The sequence below is a fragment of the Pteropus medius genome, unplaced genomic scaffold, assembly GCF_902729225.1.
Source record: "Pteropus medius unplaced genomic scaffold, Ma_sr-lr_union100, whole genome shotgun sequence".
NCBI lineage: Eukaryota > Metazoa > Chordata > Mammalia > Chiroptera > Pteropodidae > Pteropus > Pteropus medius.
In genome coordinates, this window is record NW_024344378.1 from 23,021,209 (window position 1) to 23,040,540 (window position 19,332).

Consider the following 19,332-nt stretch of genomic DNA (forward strand, 5'->3'; position numbering starts at 1 on the left):
CTCAGGCCTCCCTTTGGTGGAATTGTGCTCAGCAATTAGCTTAAATCCCTGAGCCACTGGACGCAGCTGCAACTCTCCTGACATTTGCAGAAATACAGGGCCTGAGCGTAATCGGAGGTTTGTAGTTTGCTCTGAAGGCAGCTCGCCCTGGACATCTATAAATGCTTGTTCCGGGATTGATTGATTGACTGACTGACGGCCCAAACCCCAGGAGCCCTGCTGAGCAGAGGGAGGTGTCTGAGTGGCTGCCCCAGGCCCAGCTTTGTGTGCTGGGGGACAGCCGGAGGAGTGCACTGGAGGCTGTGGGGCACGGCCTCTGCCCTCTACAAGCTCATACACCGCCATCAGAAATGAAACTGACAGCCACAGGTTAATGAGGAGGCCCTGGGCCACCCCGGGTGCATGATCCTGTCACAGGGACAATAGCTCAGAGGGGCCCAATCTGTGGCTTGGCTATTGGCTGTTGGCTATTTCAACAATTTAGGTTGAAACATTTGCTCAGGATTTATTTAATCAGATGAGATTGGTACCGGTGAGAAGTTTTTGTTTTTGTTTTTTAACTTTTTATTAAAATACAACGCACATAACAGAAAAGTACACTGATCGTAAGCGAATGACTCTCTGAATTTTCACAAACCGAACATACCCAGGTAACCAGCACCCGGATCAAGAAGCAGAATTCCACCTGTACCCAAGAAATCCCCTCACACTTCATTTCAGTTATTACCAAAAAGTGTTTCCGTTTCTATTCATACTCATGCCTCTTCAGCAGAACCGATATTTCTCCACTTAAGGAGTCTTAAGAGGAAAACTGAGTTAGCTGGCTATTCTCACTGTTTATTCTTGTGAGGCCCGAATGTCCCCCACAGGAGGTGCCTAGGGAGCTTAGCTGCCAGCTCCTTGTCCACCTCCAAGTTCAGGGGAAGGGCCACCAGTGAGTCCTGGAGGGGCTGGAGAAGGTCATGCTCATAGCTGGAGAGGCGACAGGACAGGGTCCTTCCCCGTTCAACCTTGGAGAGAAACAACTTCAAGGCCAATGGATATTTTCCTCCTAAGTGTGGCCTCCTCACAGAGCTGTCTTCTCTCTGCCAAGGTGGCCACCCGAGTCATCCTGACCAGCAGATGACACGGCTGGGGGTAGTTGCCTCAGAAGGGTGTGAGGGGATCAGAAAAGGTCAGCTGACTTAAGCGCTCTCACACCGATGGCCTCGCCCTGACTGCCATGTGGAAGGCCCCTGACGTGTCCAGCTCCAGCCCATTAAGCACTTTTTGCAGATTAGCAAATTTATAGTCCCTACAGCTCCCTGGGGCAGGGGCTGTTGTTAACCCCATTTTACAGAGTAGGTTCTGGAGGGTGCAGAGGGGGACTGTGAAAGGAGGGTGAACATGACCCAGAGGAAATACAGGGAGCGGCAAAGGTCTCCTTGGGGAGAGAGCTTCCCACCACCTGTTTCTCAAGAGCTGGGACGCTGGGGGTGGGAAGGTAAGGGGCTCCTTATCCAGCACCCTCCTCCTTACACTAACACCCCCACTTGCCTCAGGTCCCCCCACCCTGGCTGTTCAGGCCAAGTGTGATCCCTGCTTGTCCAGCCCGTGCCAAAACCAGGGCACCTGTCATAATGACCCCCTCGAGGTGTACAGGTGTGCCTGCCCCAGTGGCTATAAGGTGAGTGGAGGCTGAGATGCGGGGGGAGAAGGGCTGCTTGAGTGTGCGGTAGGCCAGGGCGGAGTCTGTCTCGTTCCCCACTCTGCCCGCAGTGCCTGAGAGCAGGGCCTGGCCCAGAGCAGGCGGTTGAGTGAATGTTTAATCAATGACCCAACATATGAATGAATGAACAAAGAACACCTGGGACAGACAAGCCAAGCTACTGAGGGGGCTGGCTGTCTGTTGGCTCACACTAACCCCTGGGTCTCCCTGGGGTCCCTATCACTCGGTCCGTAGGGCCGAGACTGTGAGGTGTCTCTAGACAGCTGTTCCAGTGGCCCCTGTGGAAACGGCGGGACCTGCCACACACAAGAAGGCGAAGATGCCGGCTTCACGTGAGTTGCCTGGAGGGGCTGGAACCTGGGGGGCAGGGTGCTGATGGAGGCCGGCACCCAAGCCTCAGTGCCCTCCTCCTCCAAATGGATGGTCAGCAGCACCACCACCACCCTGCCTCGTGCTCTGGGGGGAGATGGGGGATGGGCTCAGAGGCAGCAGACGGTCCCCAGAGGCCTCTCCACACCCACTCACACCGAGCCCCTGTTGTCCAGGGGCAGTGAAAGCAGAGTGATTAGGGGGAGCCAGTCGCTCGGCAGGCAGGGTGGGGCTGGGGCTTGGAGCTGAGCCGCCCATTCCTGCCCCTCTTTCTACTTTTGCCAGGTGCCACGAGGGTCTTTTGATGGCACTCAGACTCCATGGCCAAGGGCATATGCAGTGGCAGTGACAAGGGGCATTTTGGGGGCATTTTAAACCCTTATAACCTCCACTAACCTGAGGCCTCTAATGGAAGCCAAATGTCTGTTCATTGTGCCAGTGCTACCGGCAGGCAGGGCCCTTAGCCAGCTCCTTCCTGTCAAGCCACCACCCAAATCCCTCCATACAAGGGTGGGGAGGCCTACCCAGAGGTGGGAACAAGTCCTGGTCACATCCTCCGCGGCCTTTTCCCCCACCGCCCACCCCGGCCCCACCCCCATCATCTCGTGGGTCACCCTGATCACACAGGGGTAGCCGGTCTCCCACTGCTCAGTGAAGGGCTGGCCCTTACGACGCGTCACTCAAGTCCTCCCAGTGTAGACATCACCACGCAAGCCCCACACTGACCCTCCTTCCCCCAGGACCCCTCAACGAGCCCCCCAATTCTCAGAGCTATCCCAGGTCCAGAGCTTTTCTGAGAAATACTTGGTATTTAGTTGCTGAAAATAAATTGCCAAACTGGCTCTTCAGAAAATGATGTCACACCTCCTGGCAGAAATGGCCAAACCTGTCTTTGTAAACCCAAATTACCAGGTATTAGAAAAGAAACACTAAATGGCTTCCCAGCCCATTGTCACCTTGGAAACGGCGTCCTTACGACAGGCTTTGTCTTCCTCCGGGCTTGGGCACCAGCTCCATTAAAGCTCCCTGCTCATTCCCTGGAGTCCTTGGCCGGGGGACCTGTCTGTGGAGAGTTGGGGGCTGAGAGGACACCCCCAGAAACTCCCACTGCTGGGCAGAGAGGGGGTACAGCTGGGGGCGGCCCCTTTCATACTTTGCAGCCATACAAGTTGGGGGCCATCAGGTGGGCTCTATATGTAGAAAAGGGGTGGGCGCCTTCCTGAGTTACCCCTCAACCCTGAGGCTTAAAAGGGCCTCCTCAGTTATTCCCTCCAATCTCCTGGGACTTTCTGAAATACAAAGCTAATCTCTCAGCCTGCTTGAGCCCCCTCTGCTGTCCCCCACCAGTCTTCATGGGGGAAAATTAAACTCTGGGACATACCCCACAACGGTGGGCTTCAAGCCTTTTTGCTCATATACCACCCCCCGCCAAACAAAATGTTAAAACTACATACCCCCTCACACATTCTTAGAGTGACGGAATTTTTCATTGTAAGTTTAATCTTTTGTTGCAAAGAAGGTAATTGTCGAGATATTGTAAATATTATTAACATTTAAAAATAAAATTATCACTCTTTTATCATTCTCAATGGAATCTGAATAGCACAGCAAATTGATACCGTTTAAAAATTACATGAACAAACTCCTCTTTCACAATTGGAACATTTACCTTATTCTTTTTTCTTCTTGAACTAGTATTTCCATTTTCCTCCCCATCCCCATTTTCCAGATAACGTTATGTTTTCATGCTAGTCTTTTCTTGAGTACCCTGCTGTATTTCTCTGCCACCAATATGATTATATAAATTTAAAGTTTTTTTCTTATTTTTTGTGACCATAAGCCTCTGATTAAAAGTTTCTTTTGTACTGAGTTATCATTATAATTATCAATAATATACACTCGATCAGAACATTATTGTTACAAAATTTGATTGATAATTAGTACACATAAAAGCAAAATTTTATTAGACCATCTCTTAATGAGATAGAGCTTTTTTTTTCTTCTCTTAGTTGGTTCATGTGTCCACGAGCAAATCTTACAGAATGAGAGGATTCAGCAGCCTACATACATATGGATACGTATATATAGCTATAAATGCTGAAAAAGTTTGTTCACATAAATAAACTGATAGAATTAGGAGTATTGCCATACCATTGAAGTCTTTGAAACTCTTCTGAGTTTATGTGCCAAAAACTCCAGAGTGATCTGTCATCAAAAATTATTTTTAATGCTCTATCAGCTGACCATTTCATGAAGTCTTCCTTCAATTATTTTTAACACAGGGAACTGGAAACCTCTTGACTCGCAAAAAACATTTTTTCATTCACTTTCCAAAGATCAATATTTGTTATTATCCCTTTATTTGGGTCTGAGGATTTTAGGCCCCAGGTATGTCCCAGCTTGGACTTGGGCTGGAGAGGTGTGTGTGCCTTTCTGGAGTTCTGGGGCAGGTCGGTCTAGAGGAGAGTTTGCAGAACTTGATCTGGAAATTAATTTCTCAGTCCTCCCTGACTCACATACCCCTTGGAAAACCCCAGGTGCCCCAGGGTAAGGTGTGCCTGGTTTGAAAATCACTGATCTCCAGGGCCCTCCACAAGCTGCCCTTGTTTACTCCCCAGCCCCATTCTCACCTGATCCCTGAAGTCAGTGCTCCCAAAGGCCTGGACTATCTGGATGAGTAGGACACCTCCTCCCAGAGGACTCCATCCACAGGTCCCCTCCAGGCTTTTGCCCATGCCTCTGCCCCCACTGTCTTACCTCCCCTTCCTGCTCTCCTCTGTGAGGGTCCTTGACTAACTCATCACCTCCTCTAGGAAGCCTGCCCTGAACACTCCCCACAGGGAAGAGCTAGGTGTCCTCTGCCCCTTTGTCCACCCTCTCTAGCCTCAGTACTGCACCGTCCTGATACTGCCTCTCCTCTGGTCACCTGTCTCCACATCGTCTCTCCCACTTGACTGTGGAGGGCAAGTCTTCTTGTTCACCTCTAGCCTAGCACCTAGCAAGAGCCTGGCTCAAAGTAGGGACCAAAACTCCGGTTGATGATATTGATCAGTGGCCACAGGCTTCCACTAGTATCTCAGGAAGGCTGCTACCCCGGCCGTGGGGGCACCTGCCCTGCTCCTCCTCTGCTCTACAGGTGTTCTTGTCCCACTGGCTTTGAAGGACCAACCTGTCGGGTGAACACAGATGACTGTGTGGAGCACGCATGTGCCAATGGGGGCATCTGTGTGGATGGCGTGGGCAACTACACCTGCCAGTGCCCCCTGCAGTATGCGGGTATGTGGGATTCGATGTCTGTGGGGAGGTGAGGGCTCGTTCCTGTGGACAGAAGGGCTGGGGCCCTGCTTCAGTGTCTGCAAGGTTTCTGCTGGGTCAACCACTAGGAGCACAGTGGAGGCAGCTTCTTTCCTGCCTCTACCTTGTTCTTTCCCCAGGAAGGGCCTGTGAGCAGCTGGTGGACTTCTGCTCCCCAGATTTGAACCCATGTCAGCATGATGGCCAGTGCGTGGGCACCCCGGATGGGCCCAGGTCAGTGTTGCCCATTTCCAGAGCCAGGGAAGGGCGCAGCTGCCAGGTCTCCTCCCCTCCACCCCTCCTCCTTCCTGCCCTATTTCCTCACCTGTCCAGTGGGCTTGGTCTCAGCCATGCAGGGCTCCTGCGAGTCAGTGTGAAGTGGGGTCATGGGGATGGCTTTTTGGCCAGACAGACCTGGGGGCACAGCATGGATGGCTGAATGGATGGCTTGACCACTGAGCCTCAGTTTTCTCATCTGCAAACTAGATGCACCAGAAACTTCCTCCTGGGGTGGTTGTAAGGATGGGATGAACAAATGTATGGAAAGCACTTAGTTCCATGTCCGACATCTGATAAATGCTCCATAAATAGTTATTATCATTCCAGAGTCATGATTTGTCATCCCCAGTTACAAAATCCCTAAAACTCTGAAAACCAAAAGCCAGCTTGATAGCATAATTGGATCTAACCTGAACGTATTTGGTGACCTGCACGGATATGGGGCTACTTCCGGGCACTATTTATCCATAGTTATGGGGACAGTTTATATATGAATATATGTAATTTTGCTGCAGAGATATGAACAGGTTGGACTAAGGGACGGCCCCAGAGCCCGCTGGCCTATTAGACGATACACAGTTTTGGGCACAGGTATTATTTTTCCAAAACCCTCAAAATTCTGAATTCCGAAAATTATCTGGCCCTAGGAAGTTTGAATAAGGGGTCCTTGACTATTGTCACCACTGTCGTTCCTGGCATATGTGAAAGTGCTTTGTCACCTGAAGGCTGTGAGTCGAAGGTCATGGAGTTTTAAGATGTAGCTTCCATCTGCAGTTTTGAAACGTAATGTCATTTCTGGGACCCCTGTCCCACCAGACAGGGCAGCACGGGTGGTCAGGGCACTGCTCCTTGAGGTCTGTGGCTGAAGGATGCAACCCCAGCCACTTGGGCTTGGTCAGGGCGTGGAGTCACCAGGGAGCCTTTGGTCCAGCAGGAGCCGCCTGAGGCCCATGGGCAGAAGGAGGGCTGGGGGATGATCGAGTCCTGGATTTGAGATGGGGGGGCTACCTGAGAGACTGTCCAAATGGTGGACAGACACTGCCCTCCTGGGTGAGCCGCCACGTGGGGTTGGCACGTCAGGCCAAAGAGCAGTGGCAGATCATGTGGCATGCCCACTCCTCAGAGAGGTTAGGCTTCCAGAGGTGGGATAAAGCAGGGCTGCACACTGTCCCACACACTGTGCTGTGGTTGTCCCGCACACCCAAGGCGAGCACACAGTGGGGCAGGGTGCGCTTCCGGTCTTGGGAGAAAGATGATACTGACAGACACTCAGCTATGCCTGGTACTGACCTGGAACCCAACTAGTATTCAGTACATTCATTGGATGAATGAATGAAGAATGCATGCATGAGTGAATAACTGAAAATGAGGACTGGGTCATGACTTCGCTACTGAAACACTTTTCAGACTGCCGCTCAAGACCCAATAGTGTCTTGTATTCAATTGGGTGGGTCAAGATTAGCATTAAAAAAAAGATGAGCATTAAAAAATAAAACAAAATATCAGAGAGCTTCATGCCATTTGACATAGTAAGGGTAAGTATGATAGCATGAAAGTGGTTTCAGGGGTGTGTGTGTGTGTGTGTGTGTGTGTGTGTGTGTGTGATAGAAAGGTATTTATTATAGCTTGAAAAACACTAGGAATGAGAAAAAAAAAATCCAGGCAAGAGCAGCTACCTTCCAGGTTGTGGAGTTTGCAATTTGCAGTTTGCAGTTTGGAAGGGTTTGCTCAGGGATGGCTAGGGTGTTCACCAGAGGCTTCACAGAGGAGGTGAGGTCTTGGCCCAGCTGGACCAAGGCAGGGAGAGAGAAGAGGGTATTCCAGAATCAACTGATGTCAAGGCAGGGAAGTGCCGGTGGGGCGGGGGTTGCTGCCAACAGAGACAGGTCTGACCACAAGGTGGATCTGATGTGGCAGGACAGCGAGCATCCTGCAAGGCTGTGAGGGGGCGGAGGCATGTGCCCTACATTTGACAGTCAGACGGTTGGTCGAAATGGATTTGCAGGTGAGCACTGAGGCACAGTATGAGCCGAGAAGCTGGGGGCTCACAGAGAGGCAGGCACTAGCCCTCCTGGGGCCAGGAGGCTGGGCTGGTGGAGGTGGGAAGGCTGGGGAGGAGGCATGGATGAGCCTTGTGACTCAGGGCTGTGTGCGGAAGAGCAGCTGGGCAGGTCAGGAAGGGGCTGAACTTTGGCCCTGGATGTACTGCTGGTGGTGAATCTGGGTCCCTGACAAATTCCCACCTCCTCCTGCCGCTGGTGTCCACACTCCCAGCCCAGAGCGCACCCAAGGCCACACAAACTCTCTTGACCAAGAAAAGTGTCCCAGGATGGGCTGGTAGCATCTTTATATTGAGGGCTTTGAGCCCCTGGGGAGCTCCAGAGACCCATGAGGCCTTGAAGTTCCTTGTCACAAACACAGCTCCTGTGCCCCATGGCTTCCTGGCTGATTGTCCGCCACCTCCTGCCTGTCCCCAGGTGTGAGTGCACACCAGGTTACACAGGTGACAACTGCAGTGAGAACCAGGATGACTGCAGAGATCACCGCTGCCAGAATGGCGCCCAGTGTGTGGATGAAGTCAACAGCTACTCCTGCGTCTGTGCTGAGGGCTACAGGTGAGCAGCCCTAGATGCACCTTGAGGGACTGACTCCTCCTAGCTGTCAGCCTCTGGGGAGAGAATAAGGGTCATGGCCCAGGAGTTTTGCCTTGGCATTTTGACTCTGGCTATGCCTGTCACAGCTGTGTGGCCTTGGGAAAGTTTCTTAACCTCTCTGAGCATAGGCAGAGGGTCCACAACCTATTTAATGAAGGGAGTGAGAGGTGGGTCCAGCTTAGTGGGCAGTGCCCCATCACTTACCTGCCCAGGGCTCCTCTGAGTACACATCCTGCCATAAAGGTCATTTATTTCCTCATCCGGGCTCTCCTGGGAGGTTGGAGAGGAGAGCACCTGCCCTCCTTCTGGTTCCCTACCTCCCATGCTCTGCTTCGGTCTTTGTTTTAAATAGTTTAATTGAAATATAATTCATCTACCATATAATTCACCTAGTTCAAATGTATAATCCAATGGCTTTTAGTATATACCTAAAGTTGTGCATCCATTACCACAATCAATTTCGGAACATTTTCATTACTCCAGAAAGAAATTCCATATCTCTTCTCTGTCACCCTAACTTGCCTCCTTCCCAGCTCTAGAAACCTACTAATATACTAATATCTGTGTCTATAGATTTGCTTATTCTGGATATTTTATATAAATGGAAGCATACAATCTGTGGTCCTTTGTAACTGGCTTTCACTTAGACTCACGTTTTCGGGGTTCATCTATATGGTATCATGTATCAAAACTTCATTCCTTTTTATGGCCAAATAATATTCCATCGTATGGATATATCGCATTTGTTTATCCATTGATCTATTGGTAGACATTAGAGTTGTTTCCATGTTGTGGCTGTTGTGAACACTGATGCTGCAGATTGTTGTAGCATATATCAGAACTACCTGTTGGTAGTAATGTCCCCTCTTTTATTTCTTTACTTTAGTAATACGAGTCTTCTCTCTTTTGCTTGTATCTTCAGTCTCAGTTTTGTTTTTTGTAAAATGGGACATGAGCGGTGAGTGATTCTTAAACTTTAATGTGCACATGAATCACCTGGCATCTTGTTAAAAATGAGATTCAATAGATTTTCCATTTCTGACAAGTGTCCAGGTGACATCGATGCTGCTGGTCCAGGGACTGCACTTGTAGCTCAGGATCCTTCTGGCTCTTAGTTCTCTTAGGAAAAGTGTTCATTAGGAGCATCTTCTGTCACCTTAAGGATCCAGTTTCCCAAGAAGTTTAGTGAGTTTGTCTTCAGGACGTGGGGGGAAGATGACTCTTGGCCTCTTCACCCTGCCCTGTCTGACCTGTGTCCTTTTGTTCTCAGTGGGCAGCTCTGTGAGACCCCTCCCCGCCCGCCTGCCCCCAGGAACCCGTGTGAGGAGACTGAGTGCCAGAACGGGGGCAACTGTGTGGACCAGGGCAGCCGTCCCGTGTGCCAGTGCCTCCCGGGCTTCGGCGGCCCCGAGTGTGAGAAGTTGCTCAGTGTCAACTTCGTGGATCGGGACACTTATCTGCAGTTCACTGACCTGCAGAACTGGCCACGGGCCAACATCACGCTGCAGGTGTGTGCCCAGGGTGCCAGTCACCGAAGGGGGTCAGACAGCGGGGGACCTTGGTCTCAGGTCAGCGCATCAAGACTCATCCCTGCCCAGGACAACAGGGAGACCCCTGGGTTGGTCACAACTCTCTGCATGTGGGTGTCACTATCTCAGCTCAAACTCGTTTAAGCATAATTGGAAATGTTATTGGGTCACAAAATCAGTCTCAGAGAAGGGCAGGTGCGGAGATGGTCTCGTGAGTGACTGGATCCAGGAAAACAAACTTATCAGGACCCTCTCCCACCACCTCTTGTCTCAAATACTCCTTGGCTTCAGCCTCCAATGCTGCAGACAGGCTTTCTCCATGTGGCTGGAACATGGGCAGTGTTAGCTCTGGCCCTGTGTCTTTAACCACAAGTCCTTGCGGTCCCTTATTTATTTTGCGGTTTCATGTCTAGATTCCATCTCAGAACATCATATTGAGGGGAAAAATAACATTGGTGAATAAGATAGAGATTCTGCTAAAGACTTCTTGGGTAGGAAGAGGGGAGGAGAGTATGTTGCACATCACACGATAAAATATTTAAAATTTCTCTTTAGTCACCTCTCTCTTTTCCCAAAATTTTGTTTCCTACTTTTTTGTCCCCTTCTCCTCCTTTTTCTGCCTCTCAAACACGCTCACTCTGCTCTCCTCCCCTTTATCACCTCTCCCAGATCCTGTCCCCTGGCATGGTCCACGCGGCAGGACCACAGCTAGCCTAACTGCTCCCCAAAAGAAAACTAACCCAAAATGTTTCTTGCCGTTGCCTCAGGAGCATCTTTAAAGAGGCTCAGTTTTCCCCACTATTTCCATTGCTGGCTCTTTCTCGCTCGCCCTAGTTGACAATCTCAGGAAAGACCTCTGACTGGCCTGCCTTCAGCCACATGCCCATCCCCGAACCAACCGCCAAGTCCAAGGAGATGGGCTGCTGTGATTGGCCGAGCCTGGGCCGTGTGCCCCCTCTATAGACCAGGGGGCAATGTCTTTACCAGAAGAAAGAGCCGGGGGGGGTGGTGGCGGGAGAGGGACTGGCGGGAAGAAAGGAGCATGGCTCCAGCAGTATCACAGAGGGGTCTCCAGCCCAGGGCACAACGCCAGCTGCTCGTGCAGATGCAGAGATAGGCCCTACCTCCTGAGTGGCTCCTTCCAGGCGTGGGTGGCACTGGCCTTCCTGAGAGCCTTCCTGAACTTGTCCTCTCTGTAGGTCCCACCCTGGCCCCCCCGCAGTTCCCCGAGGTCCACAGGGTGGGCCGTCCCGCAGCCAGTGTTACTCTCCTCCCCGGGGGGGTGGGCTGAAGGGCTCTTACATGCCCCCGTTGGCACACGGTTTTCAGGCCTCAGCTGGCCCATCTGCCCTCTGCTGCCTGGCCCTGGCCACACTGTCTCTGGATAGGATTTGAACAGGAGCCGCCAGCCTCTGTCAGCACTCCGTGGAGGGCGTGTCATCTGGGCAGGCAGTGGAGGACTGTCGTGCACACAGAACCTCTCTTCCAATTGTGGGTCCTCCATCGGTTCCACCTCCCAGCCTGTGCTGCTGCCGCATGGGACGGGATGGAAGAGAAAGTGCCATTTCCTATCAGGTCTCCACGGCAGAGGACAACGGGATCCTGCTGTACAATGGGGACAACGACCACATCGCAGTGGAGCTGTACCAGGGCCATGTGCGCGTCAGCTACGACCCGGGCAGCTACCCCAGCTCTGCCATCTACAGGTAGGGCTTCCTCATGTCCGCCAGCCGCTCTCAGGGATCTCCTGGGCCAAGAGCAGATCATTTTGGGGACCACCAGAACCTGAGCTGCCTGAGTGGAACAGGCATTCGCATCACTGAGTGTAGCTCAGCTTGGGTCTGAGGCTCTCTGAGGCCTGGGCAGTGGTCCTACCCTTCCCCATCTCACCACCACCTCACAGGGGGCTCCTGAGTGGGGAGGGGGAGACTGATTAAGATGGAAAGCCCTGCCCCAAACTTCTCACCTTTCTCCAGGGAATCCCGAGAAAGGGAGCAGGAAGGACTAGACCATAGGCCACTGAGTCCCCACAGTCCCCGCTTTAATAGATGTGATCCCTTGTGAAGCAGCTGCTGGACCAGTGGCTTTTCTGGGAAAGTGTCCAGGTAGGGATGGGCCAAACTGAAGCCCATTCCCTGGGGTGGGGGCACCCCATCTTCTTCCAGTGCTGAGACGATCAATGATGGGCAGTTCCACACTGTTGAGCTGGTCACCTTTGACCAGATGGTGAATCTCTCCATCGATGGCGGCAGTCCCATGACCATGGACAACTTCGGCAAACACTACACACTAAACAGCGAGGCCCCCCTCTATGTGGGAGGTGAGGACCTGCCCTGCCCCAAGCCTTTCCATCAGGTGATGGTGACAGCCATTCCAGGTGGGGCCTCTGTTGTTCTCTGGCCTGCAGCTTGTCAGGAGAGCTGGTAGCAAGGCCATTGAACTGTGGGGTACGTTCCAGGTGTGGGAGAGGGTCCTAGTGAATGGCCAAACTGCTGGTGGATTGTTCTCCTCTGCCTGGAATCAGGCTGCTGCCCACCCAGCCCAGACTAATGAAGAAAATGAGTGACCGAGTTGGGCCTGAGGCCTGGCCTTGCAGGGTTGGGGGGATGGGGGGATGGGAGCTGGGATTTTCCCAGCTACCTTCTGCACTGTGGGCAACTTTCCTTTTGGTTTTGGGTCAGAAGGGGCTTGTTAATTGTTCAGAGTCCATCCTCAGTCTTGGGGTCCTCAGAGGCCCAGAGTCACTGCAGTAGGTCCAGGCACGGAGTCTCTGCATTAGCTGGGGACCACCCAGCTGGCCTTACAGACTTTGCAGCTAAATGGCCCTTTCCACCACCTGCAGACATTTCCAGGTCTGGATGAGGTAGGTCCCCGGATGCAGCGGGGCTGTCTCAGCACTGCCTAGACGTCAGGCAGATTTGAGGGATGGAGAACCCGAGCTCTAAACCCAGCTCCGCTGTTTACTAGTTGTGCAGTTTTGGACAAGTCACTGAGCACTGAGCACTGAGCATCCAATAGGGTGTAGTGACTCCTGCCTCAGAGAGTTGCTGTGAAGTGGTGACCACAAAAGCAGGTGACAAAGTGCCACGCGCCTGAGTTCCAGGCTCCAGTCCTTTCCTCCATCTGGGGTCTCCTGGAGATAAAAGCTGGAATTCCCCCGAGGGAAGGAAGGGTGAGGGCAGCCGGACTTACACCCAGAGGCTCATTTGTGGACTGGCTGCCGCCAGGCCCGGCACTCCGGGTTCTGATCATGGAGGAAGGAGCTTTTCCATTCCTTCTGGGAAAGAAGTCTGGACTCTCCAAGGAAGGAGAGGACCTGGGCCCAGGGTTGCAGAGACAGAAGGACAGAGGTTGAGGGCAAGAGGGAACACTGTGGAGATGCCCCACAGACCGTAGAGGCGGGTGCCGGGCCCAGTCCGAGCCCGACTCAGCCCAGCTCCGCTCCCTCCCCCGCTGCCCCAGGGATGCCGGTGGATGTGAACTCGGCTGCCTTCCGCCTGTGGCAGATCCTCAACGGCACCAGCTTCCATGGGTGCATCCGAAACCTGTACATCAACAACGAGCTGCAGGACTTCACCAAGACGAGGATGAAGCCAGGCGTGGTGCCAGGCTGTGAGCCCTGCCGGAAGCTCTACTGCCTGCATGGCATCTGCCAGCCCAACGCCACCCCAGGGCCTGTGTGCCATTGTGAGGCTGGCTGGGGGGGCCTGCACTGCGACCAGCCAGCCGATGGCCCCTGCCATGGCCACAAGTGAGCGCAGGGCCCGCCCACCCGCAGGCTCCCTTCCCTTCCGCACAATTCCTCTTCCCTGTAGTGAGCAAACACTACTTTTAAAACCTCCAAATTGGAATATGTGGCCTGAAACAGGGTTTTATTATTTTTTTCTGGTTTTCAGTTTTTAGTAAGAGGAAGGATCCCTGGGGACGAGCACAGACTCACAGTTTGCTCCTGTGTTTCAGTCTTGGGAACAGGATACCACCCCATGATGCTGAGGCTGAGAATGTGGGGTACCCTCGGGTGGGCCTTGGCTTGGCCCTGGCCTGTCCTCACAGGGCTTTTTCTCTGTCCCCTCCAGGTGTGTCCACGGGAAATGCGTGCCCCTCGATGCTCTTTCCTACAACTGCCAGTGCCAGGATGGGTACTCGGGGGCCCTGTGCAGCCAGGCTGGGGCGCCTGCAGACCCGTGCAGGGGCCTGCAGTGCCTGCACGGCCACTGCCAGGCCTTGGCCACCGCAGGGGCACACTGTGTGTGTGACCCTGGCTTTTCGGGCGACCTTTGTGAGCAAGGTCAGGGGCCCCCCTCCTGACGTGCCCTCTCCAGGGTCCCTCCCCACAACTGGCTTTAGCAACTTGGTGTTTTCTCCCTCCCAGCCTCGGCAGCCCCTCCATGACCCTGACCCATTCCTGCATCTTAGGCCGCTGCTGGGCTTCAGTGCCCCCCACCCCCTCACCCCCTGCCATCTGGGCTCTGAGTCCCAGCCCCAGACAGGTCCTTGTCTCTCCCTGGCTCAGCTTTCCTTGCTGCCCCACCTATTGGGGTTAGTGCCCCTCTGGCTGGGGTCTCTCCTTGTAGAAGAGACCATTGGGTAACAGCTCCTGCCCAAACCTCTGCATCTTGGCCCTATCGCCTCGGGACCAGGGAGCAGCAGGAGGTCTGAGGGTCACAGACTCCTTCTCAGGCCCTCCCTGGTCCATGTGACCAAGATGCTTCTGCTCGAATAGGAACTGCCGAGGGGGGCAGGGGGAAGCCTTGAGAAATCCAGAACCCAACTCCTCTAGCTACAGGGAGCCCACCTGAGCCCACGGCCATCTGTCCTGTGGGGCCCTGGCAGCTAGAAAGTCTTCTTTCCCCCTGACCTCCCTGTAGGCCCAGGAGGAAGCCTGTGCATGTGCATGCTGGGCAGGGAGGATGCTGGGGACGAAGTGGGGTCCGAGAGCTAGAGGACCCCGTTCCAAGATGCTGCCTCTCCTCTCCCCCTCCCCCTCCCTCCTCCTCCTGCTGCCCTGGGCAGCGCTGACCCATGGGTATGCCCTGAGGCTTTGTCTTGGTGTCTGTCCCATCCAGAGTCCGAGTGCCGGGGGGACCCTGTCCGGGACTTTCACCAGGTCCAGAGGGGCTATGCCATCTGCCAGACCACGCGCCCACTGTCGTGGGTGGAGTGCCGGGGCTTGTGCCCGGGCCAGGGCTGCTGCCAGGGCCTGCGGCTGAAGCGGAGGAAGTTCACCTTCGAGTGCAGCGACGGGACCTCCTTTGCCGAGGAGGTGGAGAAGCCCACCAAGTGTGGCTGCGCCCTCTGCGCATAGCGCCCGGCACCAGCAGGGAGGGCGAGGGCTGGTGAGGGGCGCGGCCACGAGGGGACCTGGGCTGGGGTCGGTCCATCACCGGGGCGGCTCCTAGGACCGGGCAGCCTTTCTCGAGCACACCGCTCACAGCTGGGGGCCGAGAAGGCGGCTGAGGCCTGGGTGCAGAACACTCTCCGGAAGTGCCTTGCACAAACAGGCGCTTAATAAATATTTGTTGAATGAATGTTTGCGTGAGGTCAGGCCGAGAAGTGCAGAATGGTGACACTCCCTCCTTGCCTGCTACCTGGGTCTGAAGAAGGGACTGGCCCCTTCCCAAACCAACCTTTCTCTCTTGTCTGAGGTCCATGCTGGGCCCAGAGCCCCTTGCTCCCTGCAGATATCCTTGAATGACTCTCAGCCTCCCCTGGGGCAGCCAGCCTGGCTCTCAACTCCCGCCGCCCAGCACCTTCAGGCAGTAGGCCAGGATGCAGCGGGGAAGGGCCCCCTCCTGCTGGCCAGGAAGGGACTGACACTTGCCCCTGGGCTGATTGGCAGCACAGCCACTTCTCCCTCGGGAACAACACTGGGGCTGGAGGTGGGTCCTTGGACCAGACCTCTGAATCCTAAAGTTATGGGACCATTGCAGTAGGGCCAAGGAGGGGGCTCACGTGGAAGAAACGGTCACTGGGACTGCTTGGGGTGGGGATCCCACCAAAGAGGACAGGGGGGTTCTTGTTTCCAGCTGGATAAATATCACCACCTCCAGACACGAGCCACCAAAGGGCCATTGGTCCTGCCACCAACCGGCCATGAGCTGCTGGCAAGCCACTGGCAGGAGTAGAAGGGCCAGGGCCAGGGCGAGAGCTCCTCCTGAGGAGACAGGGTTCCGGTCCCCTTGCACTGCAGACCAGTGGGGAGCAGTGGTCCATGCATCAGAAACCTCCACTGGCTCTGTCGCTCTGGGCAAACTCCTTCCCCATGGGCCTCGGCCTCCTCAGCTGTCAAATGGGGAGGTGGGGTGACTGAGGCAGTGGAGACTCTCCCACTGTGGCTCCAGGAGGGAGGCTGCGGGAGTTGGATCTATTTTCATTAATCACATCAACAAGTATTTATGTGCCTGACTGGGGCTGGGTACTGGGGGTGTTCTGCTCTCACGGACAGATGCCAGCTAATCACAGCGCATCGCGGGAGTGACCAGGAAGACTTGAGCCAAGTGACGGCTCCAGCTGCAGACACGGCGCCCGGCTGGAGTTGCTCACCCTGGGCGTCTGCAAGGAAGGACTCAGTGTTTGAAGAGTCACTGAACATGTGACTGTGCGGCTACAAATGCTTTTCTTCCATGCAGAATGAAAAAGTAGATTATCTTTGAGCCTAAATAGCGAGCTGGCTGGAAGACAGGTCACACTCTCCTGTCGCAGATGTCTCCCCAGGAGTGTGCCCCTGGGGGATCCTGGTGGGCAAGTGGGGTGAGCACACCCCTTTTTCGGCTCCTTCCATCTGCAGACAGAAGGCAGGTTTGGGGGCGTGTGTGGGGTGGGGTTGGGGTGGCATGGCGCCTGTGTTCTCAGCCCGTGGTGGCACAGGGAGCCCTTGCTGCTGAGTAGTAGAGGGCTGGAGCCTCTTGCGACTCTGGGACCCTGGCATGTCCCCTAAGCCAAGACTCAGGCCAGTGAGTTTGTGTCCTGGGACCCCTGTAATGGGAAGAGGAACCTGCCCTATCATCCTGGGGAGGTGCCCTCTTGGCTGAGTTTGCCCCTTTCCTGTCGCTCTGGGCAAGGCCGCGGCGCCACTGCCCCCTGCGGATAGCAGCCTGGGCCTCGCCGCATAGCATCCCTCTCTTATCTGGAGTTTCTGGGCCACCGAGGGACCCTGGAGAGCAGCTAGCACCAGGCTGGACAGGCAGGAAAGCTCACGTGTAGCTAGTTTGTTCCTTCCATGGAAGAGGTGTTCTGGGACCCACCAACCCTGAGAAACGTACCTTCCCCTGGCCACCACCATTCCCCATTGCCCTGGAGAAGCAGCTCCCTGGGCTTGAGGGGCCCTGACTGCAAGGGGCCTCTTTACTTTGCAGAAAATGGAAAGGGCACCTACAGACAGATGATGGCTGCCTAGAGTCCTGCAGCCCCAGGGCTACGGGGTAAGGAGGGCAGAGGATGGGGTACTCACAGGCAGCACCCTGGCCCCGCTTGCCCCTCCATAATGCCCCGTGTCCCAGCCCAGCTCCACATTCACGCTCGGTCGAGCTGGAGGATCAAGAGCCACCACAGGGTGAGGGCAGCAAGGGGCCAAGGCAGCCAAGTGCCCCAGGACTAACTTTTCCTCAACTTAGCCACCAACATGCAAGTTGCTAAGGACCTGGATTCCCGCTCATCTTGCCTGTTCACGTTTGGCCCCGTTGAGTCCCAGCAGGCTACCGTGAAGTCATCTGTTTGAGAAGTCATCACCACACCTTGCCACCCCTTTGGTGAAGACTTTCCGTTCACTTTGGTGTCGCCATTGGCTGTTTCCATTACACACGCACTGAAGAGACACAGGCAGGCGAGTCCTGAGGTCGCTGTTGCTCCGGCAGCACCAGCGGCAGCAGCGGCCCGGGCTCCCTGTGACGCTGTAAGGAGATGGAAAAGGCCGGACTTTGTCTCCTCTTTGCCTGCTGTTAGCGTAACCACGAAAGTATCTCTTTATACAGAATACTTAACAGATTCTAATATATATTTGTATTTCATTTTGTTATAGTATTTTTATATGTTAAAGTCAACATCCAGTGTCTCGTTTGATTTTCAGATGCTCTGTGGTTGTGACATTCTGTTTGGGGATTTCTGTAGCCTCGTTTGGGTCACTCTTTAGAGAGACTGGTTTAGAACAGGCCTGTGAGGGAGACACACTTGCCCTTTGCCTAGACGTGTTGTTTTTAGAACATGTTGGATATTGTCTGTTGTCTTCTATGTGAACATGACATTGATTCACTCAGGTTCTGCCTTCTTGGTCTCTTTTTCTGCCCTGAGGATGAGCCAGGGCTGGCGACGTGCATCCTCCCCAGTTCGAGGGTTTCTGGGTGGCCCACACACCAGCCACCATCCCCGGATGGCACCCAGAAGCAGCACATGTGGGACGTCTGCCCTTGGAACTCTCTGGTCTCCCTGAAGCGGCAAAGGAAGTCCGTTCCTAATGCAGAAGGAAGGGAAGGTCTAGGGGATGGGCTGGTCATAGCTCCCCGGGGGGATGTCCTTGTGAGGACAGAGCCTGGCACGGCACGGCACACGCAGAGATCCGGGAGGGTGCCCGTCCTCATCTCCCCTCAAGTGTCTGCCATTCCACCCGCGTTTTGTAAGTTTGCGTATAGAGCCACATTCATATTTCATCTGGCTCTGAAGGCTTCAGAGCGTCAGGATAACAGATGAGAAACGCAGCGAGGCTACTCAGGCTGTCTCATAAGGTTAACCTGCCCGTCGCCGGAACAGCAGTTCTCAGGGAATCGGTGGAGAAAGGAGGCGAACATACGTCTACAGTGGTTCTGGTACGATTTCAGACTACGTACACAGCTGCATGCAGGAGCTTTGTAGGATGAGCACCTAAGGGAGGCTAGGCCCCGACGGTCGGGCGAGGCCTGGCCCCTGAGCTAAGGGGCCCCGGCTGGCCTCCCTCTGATGTCAGGACCACAGACTGATTCCCACTAGGCTGAGGTGATAGTCATACGAGCTGCACTCTGTAGCACATGGTCACCTTGAAAGCAAGCAGGGATTGGAACTGCAGGGCTTTTAAGGATTTTGGAGGAAATGTCATGAACCAGGTATGTGAGAGAAAATGGCTTAGAAGAGGGTTGGTTGTAAGCTCAAGTGTCTAGAGTGGCCAGTAGGTTACCAGAGAAAGTCAAGAGGACACACGCCCTTCTGGCCCATCGTTTGTATTGCCACTTCCGACAAAGCAGCAGCTACAGAGACCTATTTCCCTACTGGAAAAAACGGCGAGTGGGGCGGGGGTGGGGAAAAATGGTAACTAACAGGGATAGTGATGACTCGAAGGGCATGTTTTCCAATCTTCTAAGCTCTCGCTGAATCTTACCATGCACAAATTGGGTCAGATCTTCATTATCTTTTTATTTTATTTTATTATTTATGCCTACAGCACCCGGTCTCCCTAGGTGGTCTCCTGTCCAAGTCCTAACCAGGCCCGACCCTGCTTCCGAGATCAGACATTAGGCTTGTTCAGGGTGGCATG

The 19,332-nt window shown here is 54.1% G+C and overlaps 1 protein-coding gene across 7 annotated transcripts in view; it reads left to right on the plus strand.

Moving 5' to 3' along the window:
• SLIT1 (slit guidance ligand 1) overlaps positions 1–18,084 on the plus strand; it is a 152,442-nt gene extending 134,358 nt beyond the window's left edge. For all 7 annotated transcript variants that reach the window (XM_039871623.1, XM_039871625.1, XM_039871624.1 and 4 more), the window contains 11 exons: positions 1,542–1,666; positions 1,943–2,040; positions 5,214–5,353; positions 5,512–5,605; positions 8,128–8,265; positions 9,575–9,812; positions 11,409–11,539; positions 11,999–12,153; positions 13,296–13,584; positions 13,910–14,121; positions 14,900–18,084. In XM_039871623.1, the coding sequence (XP_039727557.1) occupies positions 1,542–1,666; positions 1,943–2,040; positions 5,214–5,353; positions 5,512–5,605; positions 8,128–8,265; positions 9,575–9,812; positions 11,409–11,539; positions 11,999–12,153; positions 13,296–13,584; positions 13,910–14,121; positions 14,900–15,138 (1,859 nt within the window). In that variant the 3' untranslated portion in view covers positions 15,139–18,084. The remainder of the gene's footprint in view (positions 1–1,541; positions 1,667–1,942; positions 2,041–5,213; positions 5,354–5,511; positions 5,606–8,127; positions 8,266–9,574; positions 9,813–11,408; positions 11,540–11,998; positions 12,154–13,295; positions 13,585–13,909; positions 14,122–14,899) is intronic.
• Positions 18,085–19,332: the final 1,248 nt, after the last annotated feature.